Source organism: Condylura cristata, unplaced genomic scaffold (assembly GCF_000260355.1).
Source record: "Condylura cristata isolate star-nosed mole 26May11 unplaced genomic scaffold, ConCri1.0 scaffold00011, whole genome shotgun sequence".
In the NCBI taxonomy this organism is placed as follows: Eukaryota; Metazoa; Chordata; class Mammalia; order Eulipotyphla; family Talpidae; genus Condylura; species Condylura cristata.
This window is the reverse complement of record NW_004567112.1, coordinates 13,780,997-13,801,760: the sequence shown is the minus strand read 5'-3', so window position 1 is coordinate 13,801,760 and position 20,764 is coordinate 13,780,997. Positions and strand designations below refer to the sequence as shown.

The 20,764-nt window shown below is 42.1% G+C and overlaps 1 protein-coding gene across 1 annotated transcript in view; it reads right to left on the bottom strand.

The window, feature by feature from the left end:
• Positions 1-20,764, bottom strand: part of SORCS1 (sortilin-related VPS10 domain containing receptor 1) — a 456,202-nt gene that overhangs the window by 128,966 nt on the left and 306,472 nt on the right. The window contains exon 5 of the mRNA XM_004680456.2: positions 14,258-14,331. Within this exon, the coding sequence (XP_004680513.1) occupies positions 14,258-14,331 (74 nt within the window). The remainder of the gene's footprint in view (positions 1-14,257; positions 14,332-20,764) is intronic.

Sequence of the window (20,764 nt, the reverse complement as noted above, 5' to 3'; positions counted from 1 at the left end):
AGAACTCCCAGGACAGCAATCTCCAACATTTTTGTTTGAACACATAAAATAAGGAGAGGGGAAAAAACATCACAGGCCCAATTTGCCATGATCTGGTAGTTAAAAGTAGAGGGAATGCACTCCAGTGATTGTATAGTAACATTAGAAAACTAATGTTATTTTCTAATAACATTAGAAAAATATGCACAAAAGCAGACAAGGAATTAGAGGCCAAAACCCCAGAAGTTCTCGTTTCAGTACATCTTGCTGCACACCCTGGGGGCCTGGGAGTCACCTTGAAGACTACTCTCCTAGACTGAGAATTCCTGGGGTGTCCCTAAGGCTCAACAGTCAGTGAGGAAAACAGCTGAGTCCCAACTTTTTTAATAAATGACTTCAATAAATATTTTGACTATCAAAATATGCCAACGGCAGGTCTAGGTATTGAGGGTTTAGCACTGAATAAAACAGAAAAACATTTCCTGTGGCACATGAAGTTTTATTTCAATAGGAAATTAGCAATTGGCAAAACATTTCCTCATAATTACATAGAGAATCATATACACATACATAAACAATAAGGGGTTCAAGACCATTAAAAATGATAGTCATACATGAAGGTGATTCCATAGAGGGTGGGCAGGGATGTACCCTCGTCTCTGTCCTGTTTGCCAGCAATTACAGCTTGGATCATGATACAGATGATGTCCCTAGAAATTCACAGATGACATAGATTCGGGACAGTGATGAGGTAAAGAACTAGCTGCTGAAGCTAGTTATATGCCGAAGGGCAGCAGGTAGTCAAAGATGCATCAGATCGAAACTGAAACTCCAACATGTACCATGTAGGAAGGGAAGATCAGTAACACTTACTCATGAGACTGTTGTGAAGAGTCAAAAAAGAACATGTGTTGCTCCAAGGTAAACACCACACAGTAAGGGATCCTTGGGAGCTAAAGAGTGGGGAAACAGGCCCAGAGGCCTCCTCCACAATCAAGGGGACCAGGCTTCAGGAAGCAAATGCTTGCCCAAGGTTACACCACTCAGGTAATGTCAGGCTGCATCTATTCCCTTGGGTGCCTGACTCACCCCAGTGATTCCTTTCAAGGAAAAAAAGAAGTAAAAATTCCTTTGCTTTTCACCTTTCAGAGTCTCAGGAGAAAGAACATTAACTCAGAAAGTCATGTGTGTGCCTAATAGACAAAGCTAAGTAAAATGATGGGAGCACTTCAGACACTGTCACCCTGCAAAGGCTTTTAAGGCTATGGCCTGAAAGTTTGAATTCTCCCCAGATTTTTATATTGAAACCTCCCCTCCAAGTGATGATATCAGGAGGTGGGGTCTTTGGGAGGTGATTAGAACTCCTTGGCAAAGCCCTTATGAATGGAATTTGTGTCCATTTTTAAAATGTCTATATGTATGTGTGTATGTGTGTAAGGCTCAGCACACACACACAGTGCATCAATTTTCATTATTGTACAATGCATGCCCATATGCTTTCTCCCTACAGGTGTCCTCTGTAAAATCCCCACCTGTGCACCATCACGTGAGCCCTTGGTGCTCTTATCTCCCTTGTTTTGATCCCTCTACCTCCCTCTGCCTTGCAGAATGCCTCTGATTTATAGTCAACTGCCTATTTTGAGGTATATTATTTATTATTGTTGCTGTTATTTTCCTAATCTCTTAGTTGATTCCCTTATTCCTCCTATAAGTGAAACCATCCAATATTGTTCTTCTTCCTTCTAGCTTATCTTGCTGAGCACAATCCTTATAAAGGAGGCCAAACAGAGCTCTCTCCCCCTTTGCACTATGTGGAAAAAAAAACAAGAAGAGGCGATTGAAAAGAAGGGGATTCATTCAACACAACCCTGCCACATTGGCACCCTGCTCATGGACTGCTAGCCTCCACATCTGCAAAATTTCTATTGTCTGTAAGTCATCTGTCTCTGACACAACAGCCCAACAGGCTAAGATGGATTTGGGCATCTGTATAGCATGGCTCTAGGCATATCTGAGAGGTGCCATGTCCTATAATGGGCACAAACTAGATATCATGTTTAATTTAGGACTTGAGCCTGTTATGACATCAATACATTTTCTTGCTTGATTGATAGGTATTAGTACTTCTCAAAAAATATGCTTGAAGGCAATTGTCCCTAAGTTCCTTAATGGACAAGGGAACATTCGGCTAATCAATAAGATTCAGAGGACAAGGACAGATCAGCTAGACAAGGATAGAATCAGATCATAGGAAGAATTCAATTCATCTTCATAGAAGAAACAGCAATTCTGGGAGTATCAAACAGCAGCTATTTTCCTTAGTACTTAGATTATTTATAACTTATTTTTGGTGTTCTGGGTAAGTAAAAGATATGAGGGAATTGGTCCTGGGAAGACTCCACATATAAAGCTGATATCTGGGAAATATTTCTTTCATTAGCCAATATGGAACATTCATTGTTAATGTGATTTCTACATGCAACTAGCATACGAGATTAATTTTGCAAATAAATCTGATTAATATAAAAATGGCAAAACAAAATTGATATTTGATGTGAATCCATAGGGGTTTAAGCTTCAAATCCAGCCAAGAAGTTTGCTATATCATCTTTCAACTTTGTATCTGACTGTTTTGAGATCATCACCATGAACCCTGATAATCCAAGCAGGAACACATTGTTAACCTTCATGCACTTTTCTGGTTTATTAAGATATCAGCTTAAGATATCACCTTACACTGGCATAGATACCAGCCATCTTGTTCCTTACTAGCCATGACGAGCAGGAATTCTGTGCTTGCTGTAGTAACTCGGTCAGATACACACCAAGACTCAAGATCTCGAGTGGCAATATGAGTTCAGAACTTAAGTGGATAAAAGCAAACAACGTCACAATACCGAGCCAACTTTAGCTTCAAGGATTGCTACCTGCTTCGTAGCCAGTGGTCTTGCAATAGGAAGAATGACTAAAAGCAGAATTCATTGGCTCAAAGAGAATGCCCATTACCAGCTGTCTTCCAGAAAGTATATTCCAATTACACTCCTAGGAACAGCAGCATATCACAGTACTGTTTTCCAAGTTCCAAGGTAAAGTCCTGTTTTACAGAGTAATATATGGCGTATGTCCTTTTGATTTCAATTTCTGTGTCAGTTTTTGTCAGCATAAACTTTCTCATACTAACTGTCATTTTCCCCTTTATTAGTTCCCACTTAAAACCTCAGTCTTTCTACCAATAGGGACATTTTTATTCTTTTTTTTTTCATTTAAAAGAAAATCATTTCATTTTTAAGCAATTCACCTACTTCCTTTACCATGTTTTTCAGAGATTTTTTTTTTTTCATTTCTGCAATCAGGAACCTCTTGTGGGAATTAAAGTCTGTTAAGCAACAGAGGTCAGTGCCTTTCACAGAGGATTTTTCTGTTGGTGGCAGTAGCAAATCCCTTTCACTGCTCGGCTGAGACAGAGGAGAGACATGAGGAAAGGAGGAAGTGTGGTGACTGTATCTGTGTGTGGAGAGTGTGTGTGTGGGGTGTGTTTGGTGACTATGTGTGAGTGTGTTGATTGTGGTGTGAGTGTGTGTGTGGTGAGTGTGTGTGTGTGAGATGGTGAGCATCTCCATGCCATCCTCTTTATGGCAACAGAACAAAGAGGAAAGGGTCTAAAACCACCTGGAAAATCCCTTCTCTGTGCTAGTCATGGGTTTGAGTCACTGGGAAAACACTTTCCTTCTGAGGTTACCATCCCAGCTCAGACTATCTTTATGCAAAACTTTATTCAGCAATGAGATTTGGTCCTGACTAGGCAGATGATACCTCACAGGCAGGGGAATACCTCATTTACCATCAGTTTAGAAACAGACAACAGTGACAACCTAAGGTGAAGAAGAAGCAACAAAATAGCCCAGATTTTCATTTATTGACCATCTGTTCGGGTGACTGTCCTGACTGAGCAACTGAACAACGGTGTTAAAAGAGTCAAGAAACAGCAATAATACTCTAATCAAAACATATATAAGAAATAGTCAACATAGAAAATCTCGATTAAAAAAACCACAGGTAAGATTGAGTTGGATGAGGTGGGCAAAATGTATACACTCTAAGTATGTCTCTCAAAGCACTCAGTATTAACTATTATGGTGATTTTTATACATGTTCATATATTTTTTGATATCTCTGCCAGAGTTGGAGATTAATTTTCCTTCCCTCAAATGTGAGCTGGATTGAGTGACTTGCTTCTAACAGACTGTGGACAGGGAAACGACTCAGAAACTCGGCAGTAGAAAGCCTGGGAGAGACCATGCTAATCAAGTTACCATAATCAATAGTAAGACTTACTGATTTCCTGTCCTCAGTGATATGATGTCATGAGAAGGTCATGTCATTTGTGTGATACAATTCCCAACACTCCATGAGCCATAATCATGAGAAAAAATGATACCAATCCAATCTAGGAGTATTTACAATCTACTTAACTAGTATGCTTCAAAATCCTGGGTTATAGAAGAAAAAAAAAAAATTGAGGACCTGTCACAGATCTGAGCAGACTGGAAAGAGAAAACAAATAAATGTGATGTGGATTCTGTACTGAATCCTGAACCATTAAAGCAAACAAACAAACAAACAAAAAAAGACAGATGTTAACAGGAAACCTGAGGAAATCCAAATAAATTCTCCAGTTTGCTGATTCCAAAAAACCGATGTTTATGTCTTAGTCATAAACATTCATTATTATATGTGGCATTATTAGGGGAAGTGAGTGAAGACTACAGGTAAATTCTTAGCATCATCCTTGCAATTGTCCTCTAATTTCAAAATTACAACAAAAGTTAGAAAGTTGCCGACTCTTAGAGGACATTATTGCAAAATTATTTCTACAATAAGTAGAAAGCAATCTATTTTTTACTAACTCACTCTCATCAGATTGAATGGATTGGCCAAGTCATTTCTTCATGGAAAGCAGGCAAACTACAACAAATTTCAACTGTCATAAGTTTATGATTTGTACGTTTCAAGTAGCAGAAAGTCATTATTAATAGATTTTTTAATGAGTGATAAGATTGTAAAAGTGGCTATTATTTCTGAGATGTCCTTATACTGTTCAAAAGTGGGAAACAACTGCAGTCAAAAGTTTGTTTATTCTATGGCCAACCTGGTTACTGTGGAAGAGCCCGACTTTGACTGACAACACTAACATGTTAGATTGAGGATGTAGAAACAGGAGGAACATGTGAGATGCGTGCCTGGCGGGTTGTGTGCTCTGTGTGATTTGAATTCCTCTCTGTTAGGCATCTTGGCTACTGAATTACTCAGGAAGGCTAACAGCTCATAGGAGGTACATGGGAAAGCTAGTTAGTTTGTTCTCTGGGTTGGTGATGCAGAAGCTACCCAGCACATAAATATTCTAACAAGTTTCATCTTGTCACACTAGAGTCATAAAGTTGCTCTGTTCAGCACATGATAATGGTTTTGTAATTCAATTACTGGTAGTATTTGTCTTCTGGGATTTATCTGCTTTAAACTTCGGCACTCAGGTAAAGCCCTTTACCATAAATCTCATGAATGCCGCAGCAGGTTCGGTCCCCTACCCTAGGGCACATCTTGCCATGCCTGTGAAAACCTTGACAGGTCTCTCTAAATTATGGGATTGCTCTGTTTAAAGGTGTTGATGTTTTAAGTGCTAGAGCAAATAATAAAAAACAGTAAGACAGGTCCATTTCCTCTGGATATTTTCTTAGAGACAGATAAGTTCTGATAGACAGACCAAGCTCCACTCTCAATCCAAATGGCTGATTGCCGACATTTATCTTGAAATTTGCAGAAAGGATTCCTGGGAGTCATAGGAAGTCAAGTGCAATGACTTCGGAGTCCCCTAGACACTGAGATTCAGATGCACAAACACATGGATCACTATCTGGATTCACTAGTGTTAGGGCTGGTTTGGGAACTTCCTCAGTTGTGCCTTCCCTCCCCGCCCAGGAGTCAAATGAAAAAGGTCCCAGGTGTTGTCTATCCTCCTGCATCCCAATTATCTATAAAGACAACCATATCTAACCTTTGATTTGCAAAAGAATGATATGCGACTGCACCTTCCCAACTTCCCAAGAGTTATCGTCCATGTTTCACTTAATCAACAAGCATTTGCTATGTGCTCATTTCATCAAGTTCAAAATGGTCACTTTGCTTTTCATTTTAATACCTCTTAAATCAGTAGGTGTCTTACAATCAATGGAATGACAGAGTTTAAATAGCAGATTTTTTTTTTGACATTTACATATCATAAGGGTCCATCGTCATTTGATGTGATTTTAGAAACATGTGTCAGGCACTTTTCTATCCTAGATTTTTGGCCAATTTCTTTTTATCCTTGACCTATCAACAGAAAATTTCCTTTTCTAAGGACCCATTACCCAGAGCATCCTTCCAATAGTAACTTAATATATGTCTTTGTGTGTATTTACCCCTTTCCCTTCTCCCACTGTCTGATGTGTTTATGGCGGATGCATTTACAGCTCAGTGTCTCATTAGAGGCTATATAAAGGGGCAGTGTGAAGCGACTCACTCTGAAGAAGACTGTCACCCAAAGGCAAATAGTGGGAACATGCAATTTTTTTTCATCTATTTGGGACATATTTATTGTGTGTTTAGTTGTATTTAGATGGAATCCATAATAAGTAGAAGCGCAATCTGGTTATTTGAAAATTATATATAGTTTAAAATGATGTGCACAGCTGCCAAGATTTCAAGGCATCCATGACTTGAGAAGACTGCGGTTACTTTGTACTGGATCAAGTTGGCTAAGCTACAATCATATTTCCTGTTACCGCTTCCAGCAACCCTTCACTGAATGGTTGTAAGTTAGAACTGACTTAAAGGGATGGTGTGAATTTGGGGGCAAGCCAGGAATAGCAGTCGTTTCACAGTGAAGATGATTTTGGTTAGAGTGATGTGACGCAGCACAGACATGAGCAGGTTCTGTCTCGTCATTCTTCTCTTGCCCGTTCCATGCCCAGCTTTACTTTCAGCCCATCAGTCTTTCGATGGTAGGCTCCAAACCACAAGTTTTGCTGCAAACTCACGGTAAAACAACAATGCAGGGAAACGATCTTCCCAGGTGCACAGGTGCAGGCTACCTTCATAGCCCTCCCTGCCTCAGGGGCTGCAAATCCCTGAGCTCAGGGTCATGTCTCTTATCTTCCAGGAGTTAGCTCTGAAAGTTACTCAGCTCATTTAATTTATCTCACTTTCATTTAATGAGTAATTCAAGAATTTTCAAGTAATTGAGAGGTTACAAAACAAAACTCTATCTACTGTTTTTGATTCTGAGACAACAAACACCAAAAATACACAAAAACATTAACCATCCCCATTAAAAATATAAATTATTAAATTGAATATCAAAATGAGATCTCAACACTTCAGAAACTCATTAATACCCAAGTTTTCTCTATTCCTTTTTAATGATATTTGCTATTGATGCATCATTTATTTAAGGTTAAGTTTAGCATTCAATTCATGTTTTAATCCTAGAAGTACCCTGTGTAAGGAAAACACTATTACAATGACCATTATGCATATGAAAATTGCAAGACTTAAAGAAGTTAATTGAACCTTGATTGCTTGTCATCACACCCTTTGAAAACAAGATTCTAATCAAAGCATCCGATGCAGAGTTCTCACTCTTACTTGCTATCCACTATCTTTCATTGGCTAAAGACAACATACACAGACGCCAATGGCTGAAGGAATGAGGGAAAGTAAAGGACTGGATAACCCCAGAGGCTCTTGAAATTGAGGGCTTAAGTGAGGCCTGGTCATGGGACTTAACTCAAATTCCTTTAATATTACTCTAAGAAGCAATACTTATGAAGCCCCCCCTTTCTGTTCTCATTCATTGACACCTCTTGCACTCTGTCATCATAAGAGCTCCTAGTGAAAATCTTAGGAGTGACCCAATCTCAGGCGCTGATATAGAAGAGCTGCAGCCCATGGGGACAGAACAGCATCAAGATAAGGAGGACAAGCACCAATGGTGGTCAATAAAGAGTGAGGAAATGAAAGGGTTCACACTGCAGCTGGGGGGTGGGGTTCTAACTTAATTTGTAAAGAAATCTTGGCTAGTCGCAGAGACTAAGGTGCAGGAGGTGCAAAGGGTTGCAAAATGGCACTCATGTGAAGATCATTAAAAACAACAAAATAGAAGATAAAACATCAGTCCTTTTTTTTTTTTTTAAAGATTTATTTATTTATGTTTACAGAACTGGAGTAGCAGCCAGAGGTGTGGTGGGTGAAAGGATTCACCAGAGGCAGAGAGTGGAGCAGAACAGGCAGATCTACTGAAATATACTGCTGGGAGCAGCAGGCAGTCAAGAGAGGTCTGCTGTGTGCTGTGGGTCACTCCCTGGCTGAGCTCAGATCCAACTTGTGTAGCAGTGGCTTCAGAGAGCTTCATAATGCAGTGCTGTGACCCACTGTGCCACCAGGGAGCGCCAAAGCATCAGTCCTTTTAAGGATAGTCTAGTCCAGCCAGCAGGGGCACCAGAATCGCTCCCTTCTCCCTCTCAGGCTGTAATGGCGGAAGTGGCTGCTGCTACTTTTCCCTGTTCCTTTCCCAAAATATGAGCATGGTTCAGATCAGAAGGAGGAGATTCAGAACCAGAAGAAACTTTCTAGAAGGTGGAGGATGAATCTAAGAGAAATAAAGACCACAGTTCAGAGAAAAGGGGATGAGTCCTCCTGAATCCCATGTGCTAGGTCACTGAGTGTCAGCTGTCTAGGCAGAACTCCCTGAGAGGAGCGGGCTCAGTTGCTGTGTCTTTGAGAGGAGGGGCTATAGTCACTATTCCCAGTGAGAGGTGAGAGAAGGAAGCTGGACAGGCCCGATGCTGGGGAGAATGGGAGAGGAAGTGGGCAGTGGTAATTTCACCAAAGTAGAATTGATGGCACGTGAAAACACAAAGATTTAAGGGGAGGTGAGTAAGAGAACAGAGATTATGACTGTAATGCGCTGAGGCTGGGACACGAGGAATACAGAAATAGAAAGCCGATAAGAATAGCTCATCCTTGGCCCTCCCTGGTGGTGCAGCAGGTTAAAGCACAGCACTAACAAGCTAAAGCCACTTCTGCATGAGTTCGATCCCCACCTGCCCCAGAGGTGACCACATGGCACGGCAGACCTCTCCTGACCCGCCCACTGCTCCCTTCAACAGTGTACTTCATCAATCTGTCTGTTCTGCTCCCCTCTCTGTCTCTGGTGAAGCCTCTCACCACCCCTGAGCCTCTGACCTGTACCCCAGTTCTGTATGCACAAACAAATAAATCTTAAAAAAAAAAAAAAAGAATAGTAGTTCATCCTAAATGGCAGTATTCCACTGCCGGCTTAACTGGAAATTAACACCAGTGATGGAGTTTATTTAGAAGTTCTTACAATGAACTGCTTCTGAGTTTCAAGTGAAGGATGAGGCAGATATCTTCATAAAGCAGCGGTACTCCCTTCCTAACAAAGTACCCAATTTCTAGGTATTTTGATAGTTTTAATCCCCCCCTCACCCCTCAACATTATCAGATTGCATCCCATTTCCAGTTTGTGAAATCTAGGAAAGAAAACGCACAGAGGCCCCAGTCTTGCTACTGAATTCATTGCACCCATCCAGGGAAAGAGAAAAAAAAAATGAACAACTATTCCACACCACATTCTCTGCCCTGGTGGTGTATGTAGCTTAGACGCCTCAAAGATGTTGTGAGAATGCCCAGTGTGAAGGAGGGTGAGTCAGGGCAACTAAAACTAACTAGACAAAGACAAATGACAATAAAAAATGAATAACCCTAAAACTGACTCAACAGTGATGTGCATAAGGGTAGTAGGATGCGTAAGGATCAGAGTGTGAGAGTATTAGAAGTCTTGCAGTGTTTTCTGACCATAGGCCAATACACAGGCTAACATTTACAGACGGACTCTTAAACCTGAGGCTAGATGAGGAGCCCTGAGCAGGTTTTATAGACAGATGTGACTTGAATGGTTGGGTGTGCAGCCCGAAGAACAGGAAAGCAGAAGGAAACGTCTGTCACTGGAGCAGCCCTGAGGAATACAAGAAGGGGCATCCTCACGGCAGCTTCACTAAGACCTGGGGCGGGTCGTCACACTGGAGGGCAGATGATGTGGTGCTTAGATAGCACAGGCCCCTTTACCCAGCCATACTTGGGTTTAAGTTTTCCAGCACCAGAGTTCCCTAATAGGTGACATTAAGTAAAATGATTTAACCATCCAGGGTTTTGTTTTATTTTTCTTTTATATATTTTCCATGTTTATGTCCTAAAACCTACCTGTTTTGGATAACTCTTGCTGATGCCTTCTCATTGATTGTCTCCCTTCCTTGGGTAAAAGCTTTCCACCCTTAGTTTCTACCCACGTGGTTTACTGAAATTGATTCTACCCAAATACCTGCATGCCACCATGTTACCTAATCGGGGCCCTGGAGACTTAGTCTCAGTGGTGTCACTGGGGCAATGAGCAAAGGGGAGTTTTCTTTTCCATTGGAGTGAATCTGGGAACTGGGCTGCTAGAGGCCACGGAGAGGAGTGTCCTAGTGAAGCTCACACAGAGGAGCAGGGAACAAAGGTCAGGTCATCACACCGCATGGTGATTTCATGAGCATCGGGGCCCGGTGATGCTAGATGAAGTGAGTTTTGCTGCTTTATCTGATTTCTCTATCAAGTGCCTGGTCATTACAGTGACTTCACAAACACAAACCCCTACTATGGAACTTTATCTAAATGACGCTTAATTGTCCCAAATGTATGTTTCCTACAATGAATATCTAGCTTCCTTCTTCTAAAAACAAGATCTATTTTTTTTTCTCTTCAGGAAACCCCAACATTGAACCATAACTGAGTATCCACGCCATCTCCTATTTCAATTCATACAGGCCTGACCAAGCTGAGTAATGCATTATCTTGGATGCCTTTGACCCAAGCCAGGTCACACAGATTCAGTCTCTGGAAATGTATGGAAGAGAAGCAGACTGGTTTGATGAAGTTTTTAAGTTCTTAGACTATATGGGCTAAAGCTGATGATGTTCATTATTGCCACAAAATGGGAAAAAAAAAAAACAACTGAAAATTAAGCCAACAGCAGAGAAACAAACTAACACCTGAGAAAGTCAAGACTATTAATGTTATTTTTAGTCAGTGGCCACTCAAGACAATTCTTATGCACCAGCCATGTAACCAATTCACATGAAGTACATTATTTAACAAAGCAGATATTGGTCATCATCATTCTGCAGAAGGAAAAACCAAGGCATGAGAAAGTTGAGTAACTTGCCCATGATCCCTTATTTAGTAATCAGCAAACCTAGAACTCATACCAGAGTCCCTAAACTTCTAGGTGTGCTACCACTTAACCTAGTCAGTTTCTGACATTGTGGAGATTATGATCATTATCACAGTTAAATAAAAAAGGACGCCTGTTCTAATGAGAGCAATATTGTGCTAAGATGTCCTGTGCATGTAAATCAATTTGAACTCCTGAAAGAAAGTTCACATTTATGTCAGTTATGGTAGTACTAACAGCAACTGCTGTGATAAGAATAAGATCTTACATTCCATAATTATTTTACAATTGCCACTGATTACTTCCAGGGTAGAATTACTATTGCTGAAATGAAAATTATTTCTCAAGTGTACTACGTGATAAGGAAAAGATACCAATTCATCTTCATTTTTCTCTAAAGGAAATACTATATTATTACCCAGGGTCACTTAACATTTCAATTTAACATTAAAAAAATTCCCCTCAGTCCCCTCCACACCCTACAACCAAACCTGAAATGACTAACAGGGTAGCCTTTAATTAAGCCTGCTGAAAAATCCAAGTGGCCTATAATTCCTGTGTAATTTGAAGTGACTGTTTTCCAAGAGTCAGTCTAATAAAAATTGCTTTGATTGACACTTTTTCTACCTGCCAACCTCAGAAAGTTGCTCAGAGTCAGAAAATAAAAACAATGTGGGGTAGAGACCAAGAGATTTTCATCAACAATAATGTGTACCACATGATTTACAAGGTCTTATGCCTTCTCTGGAAAACCAGCCAAGTTTAAAGAACCCTGGGGAGTCATTTGTCAAGCCCAGTTGGAGGGGTACATATGTAAACACAGTGGCCAAAGGTGTTTTGGGTTTTCTTTCTTCTCATTTACCCACGTGGGCTGTGTTTCCAGGACTCAGAGACTCAGCTCAGAAATTAAGGCCACACAAGTCCACTGATTTACAGTCCCCATATCTGGACATTTGAATCCTGACTTGGCTACTTTCCAATTGTATGACCTTGGCCAAATTACTTAACTTCCCTGTGCCACAGCTACCCATCTGTTGACGATGATAGTGAAAGAATTACGTCATAAAATTGTTACGAGGGTTAAATAACTGAAGCTTCAATACTGCTTATCACAAGGTGAGGCTTGAATACAGACGATGCCTCTCTGTACCCATAGGCAGAGGAGACGGTGACTGCTGATTTTACTTAACAGACAGACTGATTAAAATTCATACACATTCATGTGTAAAGTGTTTATAAAGATGACAATATTATGACATTTGGTTACAAGGGTTTTGCTTTTCAGGCTTTCAGAGAGAAGACCTCCATTCTTTGAATAGATAAGAATTGATTGCATTTAGCAACAACTAAAGTAATGATGGGCAGTATTCACCTCAAGAGCCCTTTCATTTATTTCCAGCTGTTTTTCTATGCACACATAATGCCCAGTAAATAGAGGATGAAACACACACAAAAAAGAACCTTCCTTCCAAAAAGTGACTTTATAATTTATAGGCAAAAATGCAGACATGCAAGATGTCTTATGAATGAGACACGGTGAATAAGCGAGTAAGAGAAGGAACGTTGGCCAGACAAAGGCTACTTAGGTGACCACTAGAGTTGAATTCTTGGGGAAGAGAGAGGCCAATTTGCACTCTGAAAGCAGCATCCAGCCACCTTTGAGGCATCAAGGCAGTGGGAGAGACGAGAATAGGTGTCTCTGCAACAGATGCCTCCTTTAGTTATGAATGTCCCTTTATTCTGGAGAAAAAAGGGTATTGTTCCTTACAGAAGTCTTTATGTGTTATCTTTGAGCTAGTTTGTTTGCAAATGACTTGCTTTTACTTTTTCAAGCAGTTTCACAAGCATTTTAAGAGATTTCTCTAATGTTCTCTAGCTTTCAACTCCCACAGGGGTTTTAGGGCAGTGTTTGAAAATAAGAAAGATAAAAATGCATTTATTTTAGAAGTGAGAAATCTAGGTAGAGGGGGCAGCTGTTAGGTGGCTAGTGATCAGTTCTGACTGTAAGGCCAAGGCTGATGAGAAACTGTGATTTCAGGAGTGGGGGGGCTATACCTTTCACTGCTCTCGCAGGAAATCCACCAACTCCATAAAGGTCTCTGCCTCAAGAACTCTGAGTGGCACACACAAAAGGAATTTCACCTCTTGTAGTGGAAGCTCTAGTTAGCCCTGTTTATAGTAGCAAAGCTTCAGAAATAACCTAAATGTCTTTTCCAAAGACAGACTAAGCACATTAGGGTAAAGCAAGTACAGCTCATGACAGGGATTTGACTCTAATTTCAAATGGGATTGATAAGCTAAATCCATTTGCTAAATAAAATACCTTAGACTGGTTGATTTAACAACAGACTTTTAGTTCTGGAGACTGAGAAGCCACCAGGAACTGGCTCCCAACAGGACTTGGACTTTCTGGTCTCTAGCATGGTGAGTTGCTCAGTCTATGTTACCTACACACTTGACACCTTATGCATAGCGCTCCCTCCACACCATGGCTCACAGATCATTTCCAAAATGTTAAGTATGAAACTTAAGAACATTAAACTGTGCCCCATAGGAACTAGGAAGATGGGAAATCAGGAGTGTGAGGAAGATCTACTTTTAGAATAAATAAGAACTATTTATTTGAACATGTAATATGAGAGTATAGAATGCTTTTAGCAATAACAATCACTACCGCTATTAAATTTGTTTCAAGTGTCTGTCTCACAAGTGTCATCAAAATATAACAAACCAGCTTCCCTTATCTCAGTGACTTATTTCGTGTTTGTCAAGTAATGTGTGACCCGACTTTAACAATTTCTTAAAAGGTTTACAACTCCAACCTCATGCCCTGCTTTTGGGAAGTGTCAACATCTACCAATAAAAACACATCTCCTGTGTGAGTTTTAGGTGATAAAAGAGCCCAATACTCGCTTACTAGGTTCTAGCACAGAATAAAGGTAGACTTACCAATAGAATCTGTTTGGTACGACCCCTTCCTGGATAAGCTGCCACCTTCTCCCAAACTCAGCAGAGCTGTATAACTGCAGAGAAGAAAAATAACTTAGCACCATGACACCGTGGTATATGGAATACACAAACTCCACTCATTGGATCAGTAACAATAATCATGTTTATGAAGCACCCACCAAGTATCGTCCCCAGCCCTCACATATATTCTGCGAGAGGATATTAATATACTCTTTTGATGGTTGAGGAAACTGAGTCAGGAAGATGAAAGGACTTGGACATGAAATCACATGTCCACTAAGCACCAGCAGGAACTGTGATTTATCCTCCGTTCTGCCTGGTGGCAAAGCCCCTGCACCACTAGACCCAGCATATGCAGGTTGCCATGTGGGGTACAAAGCAGTGCAAACTCCAGACCTTCCTGTCCAGGAGCAGACAGCAAGGCCTGGACCTAGGCAAAGTAATGAGAAATGCATAAGGCAGCCAGTGATAAAATATGCAGGGAAAGAGACTTGGGGATCAATCAGGGATACTTAGCAGGTTTGTGCAGATTCAGCTCGGAGTCCGAACGAATGACAGCACTCAAACTGACAAAAACAGGACAGGCATCAATCTCATGGGGAATAACAGGGGTCAAAGTGGTGACATGTCTGGGATGGAATATGAAGAAGCCTGACTTATCTAGATAAGTTTAGATGGAAGTGTTGAGGGCATCTTGGAAAGGACTTTGAATGACAAGTTAAAGAGCCCAGAATTGATCCTGCAGGCAAGAAGGATCAATTTGGTCTTTTCAACAGTAATCAGCAGAACTTCAGGCTATAATGAAATGGTTTACATGGACCCAACACTTGTGTTCCAAGTGCTTCTTATGTATCATTTGGTCAGTCTACTCACCATCCCTGTGATACATGATGTAACTAGGGCCATTTTACAGATAGCCATAAAGCTGATAAGGTTTCAAGTTCATTATTACACTGGTTCTGTACTCTCCAAGGCAGCTGCATAGACAGAACAAGGTCTAGCTCTCATTAGATTCTGCTACCTCCAAAAGTCTTTCTTCTCTTAAGACCTATTCTTCTTTGCTTGTGTGACACACTGTCCTCTCCAATCATCTTTACAGATGAGTGTTCCACATTTCATCTCTAGACCTCCTTGGGGTCATGGAATTTTCTGGGCTTCCAGAAGTATCCTCAGACAGCATCCCAGAAATCCCTATTGTCCTGGGCACTCTGATTCCCACAGCATTGGACAACTGATTGGAAATACATCATGTGGATCATCTCATTGTGCTACGTGCCTGGTCTCTGACCCACTCAGCTCTGATCTTCCATCATCAAGTTTGCTGAGTCTCACAGTAGATGATGATGAGTCACACTATCCAGAGCACCATGGGGGCCCAGCCTTGGCCTCTTCCCCCAGACTCAATCCCCGGTGAGTCAAATGACCACAGAGGTGACTTACTCTGCAAAAGCAGAGGCATATCCGAGGGTCAAAGCCCCCAAAGTGAGCAAATATTCTTATGGCATTGAATCCATGGTAACAAAACATAGCCTAAGGCCAAAAAAGGTGAAAGATCTGACTACCAGAGTGAGCAGCTCAGTCAGCTCTAACCTACACAATAAATGGCTGTTTGGCCAAGGAGAATCAGTGGCTTTTTCTTTTAAGTTTTATAAATTTTCTCTGTCCCATTTTGCTTTGGGGAAATGTATGCTTGATTAATTAAGTGCCAAAGAGAGATGGGGAGAGTGCTCCCCCAGAGAGTTAACAGAGAATGGACAATGCATTCCCTCTGAGTTTAGAACCCACACATCTTCAGGACACATGTCCTGTGTCTGTCGCCAGCGTGTCCTGAACACCCAGAGTGTCCACGTCCCCCACTCCTCTTGCTCTGTTGTTACTTAAACTCAGAGCTACATGTCTTCCCATGAGGTTAAAGGAAGCAGAACTCACACCATTGTATGTGCCTATATCCATGTATAAATATATGCTAATATCTACATTTATGCACAGAGATTTATGCAAATGCAACGAGATCAGGGCAGCTTGAAATCACTAATAATGCCGTGTATCAATGGCAGACTCACTGTGTCCTGCTAATCCTCCTTGGACCCCGAGCTACCCATGCTGCACCAGGGGACTGCCATGCTGGCACCCACAAGGAATTACAGAGCTGAGGATTTGTTGGGGGCCAGCATTTCTGCGTTAGTTTCCCCTCTACGTCTTTTTTAATTGATTCCCTAGGTTTAGATTCAGGAATTGTGGACCTGCCAGGTCTGTCCCATGACATTTGATTTTACCCTCTTCAAGGGGGCTGTCTTGTTACTTGTGAGTATCTGGGGGCCCTGCAAGCAGGGGGTATACCAAGGAGTCCAATAAACCAAGCCTCTCTGAGTCAGCTCAGGAACATCCTTTCCAGTTTCTTCTCTGGAAAGGTCCCTCCCTCTGGGGCTGGTGGACCAGCCTTTCCATCCTCTCACTCACACCTGGGCATGACCCCTGTCGTCCTTGGTGCCACCCCCACTTCTACAGACATGGCGTCCAGAACTCCTTCTTCAGCAGCAGTCTTCTTAGGCCCAGACCAAGGCTACCTTCTCTATGACACCTTTACACACTAAAATCCACAGACAGCTCATTTCCAAAGAACTATGGTATGAGAACATATGGTACTAAACCACACGTTATGCTTTAACACTCCTAGTTCTCTAGTGCAGAACTTCCTTCTATCTCACGTCACTGTAAAATATCTGAAGCCATTCCCTGTCTCTTTTATAAGATCAAAGAAATTTCAGATGTCAGGAATCACATCCATCTGTATCTATTCTGGGTCTAGCACAGCGTTGGTGATTAAGTAAGAAGTTACCTGCTTGGTAACATTCTGATCCCCTAGCAGTGAAGCTACTGAGTAAAGGTCATCAATTTCTTAATGGATGGACAACAGTAATTTATTAGAAGAGTATGTTTTACTTTCATAGATCCCATAGCTATGGGAAAAACAAAAAGGGAAACCTATAAATACCAAGGATTTGCCACTAGAGTTTTACAAACTCACAACTAGACAAAGCTTCACTATATACACTACCTACTGTTTCAAACACTGTCTCCCTGAGAAGTTAATTGTCCAGCCTGCTGTTGTACCAAGGTAAGCAGAAAACTGCGACTTACAGCCATTCTAGTGAATGTGTTAATTAAGCCTACATTCTCTGGCAGAAAAGTTCTCCCCTACAAAGAAGGGAACAGTACCAAGGTCTTTTGCCTGTTACTGTCTCTGCTAAGAGGGCATGACTCTTTTGTGTAGAATGAGTCAATGTCTTTTAATAAATTCCATAGCACCTAAATAAGATGCACTGACTTCCATGTCTGTCTTCAGACCCAAGGCTTCTTTTGAGTGTTAGATCACAGAATTGAGAACCTGTCACATGAGAGAAAGCTGCAGCAGCTTTCTCCAACAGTGGGTTAAGAGAGAGAGACAGACAGGGAGTTCTACTAACCCTCTGTAACAACCACAGATGCTATTTTTGAAAGGTTTTGGTTTGTGAACAACACAGGTAAATATATCAGGGACAAGCTGAAGGGAGACACTGGAGGAGTAGAAACATTAGAGAGGGGATGAGAGAAGGATTTGGGTTGACTGAGAAAACAAGGCAGACAGTCCTGATCTAAAATTATTTTAAATATATGAGACCACTTCCAGGCTACATAAATATAGCCCGAGAAACACCAACCCAATGCTCCTCTCTGCTCAAGATGGATTAGCAGCTTCCGGGCCTCATCTTCTACTCCGTCATAACCTGGCCTGGGGCTGTCAATACTTCCTCTTCCTGCTATGTTCCGCTCCTGAAGTTTTTTTTTTTTTTTTTTTTTTAAGATTTATTTATTTATGTATACAGAACTGGGGTACAGGCCAGAAGTGCAGGGGTGGTGAGAAGATTCACCAGAGACAGAGTGGGGAGCAGAACAGGCAGACTGACGAAGTGCACTGCCAAGGGGAGCAGAGGGTGGGCCAGGAGAGGTCTGCTGCGCCATGTGGTCACCTCCGGGGCAGGCGGGGATCAAACTCATGCTGAAGTGGCTTCTCAGGGCTGCGCTCTAACCTGCTGCGCCACCAGGGAGGGCCGGTTTCTAGTTTTTGAGACATCTCTCATATAGGCTAGTTTTCTTGCCATCTGCCTTTAGCTGCTATTAGAAGAACACAGATAAAAATACAGTCGATTACAAAGGATGTGACTACATAGGGTAGTGTTGCTGTGAGTTTTCCAGGACTTGTCAGATCATCTTTGAAGCCTTCCTTGGGAGCCTGCAGCGCCCAAGCTGGATGAGGGACATGCCCTCCAACAGACAATAAAGTCAATCTCAGCAGGGACACTGAAGAGTGTGATTCACAACTCTGCTGAGGATTCCTAACCCACAGATGGGTTTGAGAAGGGAGAGGTAGGGGACCCACTGATTCCAACTTCGAATTTCCGTCATCTTCCTATTCACATTTTGGTGTGTCCCTAGAAGAGCAGCATCTTTCCTCGAAGGCAAACTCAACATCCTTGTGTTGATGCACAGCTTACAATCATCACTCTCCCTGGCAAGTCTTCTCAGTATTCCTAAATCAGATCAAGATTGTTAGACAGCTTCACAATATAGATCCTCTTTTGCAGCTAAGAACTCTGTGCAAGGATGAGATTCTATAGGAAGTAGGAGTGATGACAGGATGCTGTTTGGCACAAAGCTCCCATGGCGATGCCCCCGTTGGGAAGCCAGCCCCCGGATGCCTCCTCATGGGCTCCTTGAGAGACTTCCCCACTGGTGGCGCACTTCCTGCTGGTGGCTCTTTCGAAGGTTGTCTGCTCATTGCTCTTCTCTTCTCTGCCTTTAACATTTTAGAGGCAGGAAGCCTGCAAATTGCACTTCTTGAAAAGGCTGACAGAAAATCCTGCCAGTTCTATTTTATCTGCCTCATCCTAATACTGCCCTGGGGAAGGTCTGGGTACAAAGCTCTCATCTGCCTTGTGATTCTCTAGTTCTTGCTGCTGTTACTGCATTCTTTTTAGCAAGAAAGTGATAGTACCTTGAGGACTTCAAATAAATTTCTAATGCCGGGCCTGAGGCATTGCAAATATCAAGTTCTTTTCTCCATTGGCTTCAACAGGAAGGAGACTCAGACTCAGTCCAGAGAACCCACTGTCTTCCCAAGTGAGCTCTGCTGCTCTGCTTCTGCAGTCCTGGCAGGAACCAGAACTCACCCTGGGAGTATGTGTGTGTGTGGGGGGAGCGGGGGGTTGTTAGCCACATCCCACAGTTGCTAAAATGGTAGCACTTAGTGGACTAAGTGGTGACATGAATCTGTACTTTGACGGGTTGGTACTGGAAAAAACAGCAAGAGAATCTGGAAGCACCTAGGGAAGTTATAAGTTGAAATATTGGTCAACAGATATAGGTTCCTCAAGGAAAAGCCCTAGCTCACTGGGGCATCCCTCTCCCCTCCCGCCCCTCAGTGATTTCTGTCCCTGCCTGCTCCTTTCTGCAGAAACAGAGCAGCAGAGCACCCTTGGAAAAAACATGGGTTTCTTTGGACTGAGTCTCCTTCCTCCTGTTGAGGCCAGTGGAGAAATGTACTTGATATTTGCAACAGCTCCGGCCTGCCGTCAGGATATCACCGACAACACATAGTAACAGGTGAGATTTTGTTCATAGCGCCATGGTGACTTTATAGGAGAGGCAAATGAGAATCTGCATAGGGAAGGTATATAGTTAAAGTATAGTCTAGTTTTCTTAATAAACAGCTATGGAGAAAGGTGTTTCAGGGTAAAAAGGTCAGTCTGAGCAAATATTCAGGGCAGCGGACCTCAGTGCGGCTCTCTTGATTGTCTTTTGTAAGAGATCCAGTTTGGCTAGGATGCATAAATGAAAGAGAAGTGTGGGCAAGGGCTACAAACAGCAGCTTGGAACAGGCTGCACAGGTGCAGTCTTCCCAAAACTTAAGAGGAGCTGGTACTGGGTCCAGAGGTCAGCAAGATGGAAAGACAAATACATCCAACGGAGAGTTCAGCCTTTGCTGATGAAGAGCGAGCAGGAATGATGACATGTCGCTGGTGCCGTCCATGTCCCCAGACTGGATTTATCAAAATATGTCACTGGCCCTCCTCCAGCTACCACTGGAGTCTGTCACATGTGCCACAGTGGCGACTGGTGTCTGAGGTGAGGATTTGGAGGAGTAGACATGTGGAATTGGGGCTAGCTGGGTAGGAAGGGTCAATACGTGACCGTGGGCCATTTTGAAGCCTACCCAGAGTGGTGGGCCTGGTGGGAAGTTATAAGGAGGGATATTGGTTTTAAAGATTTCCTAATACAGATGGGGAAATAAATACAAGTGAAATAAAATGATGAGATCCATGATAGGATCTCTATCGCAAGTGTCTCCATAACAAGACGCTGCTGTGAAATAAGAGTAACGTTCCCTGGTGGTACAACGGGTTGGTGTGCAGCACTATGAAGCTAGCTGTGCCACTTCTGCATGAC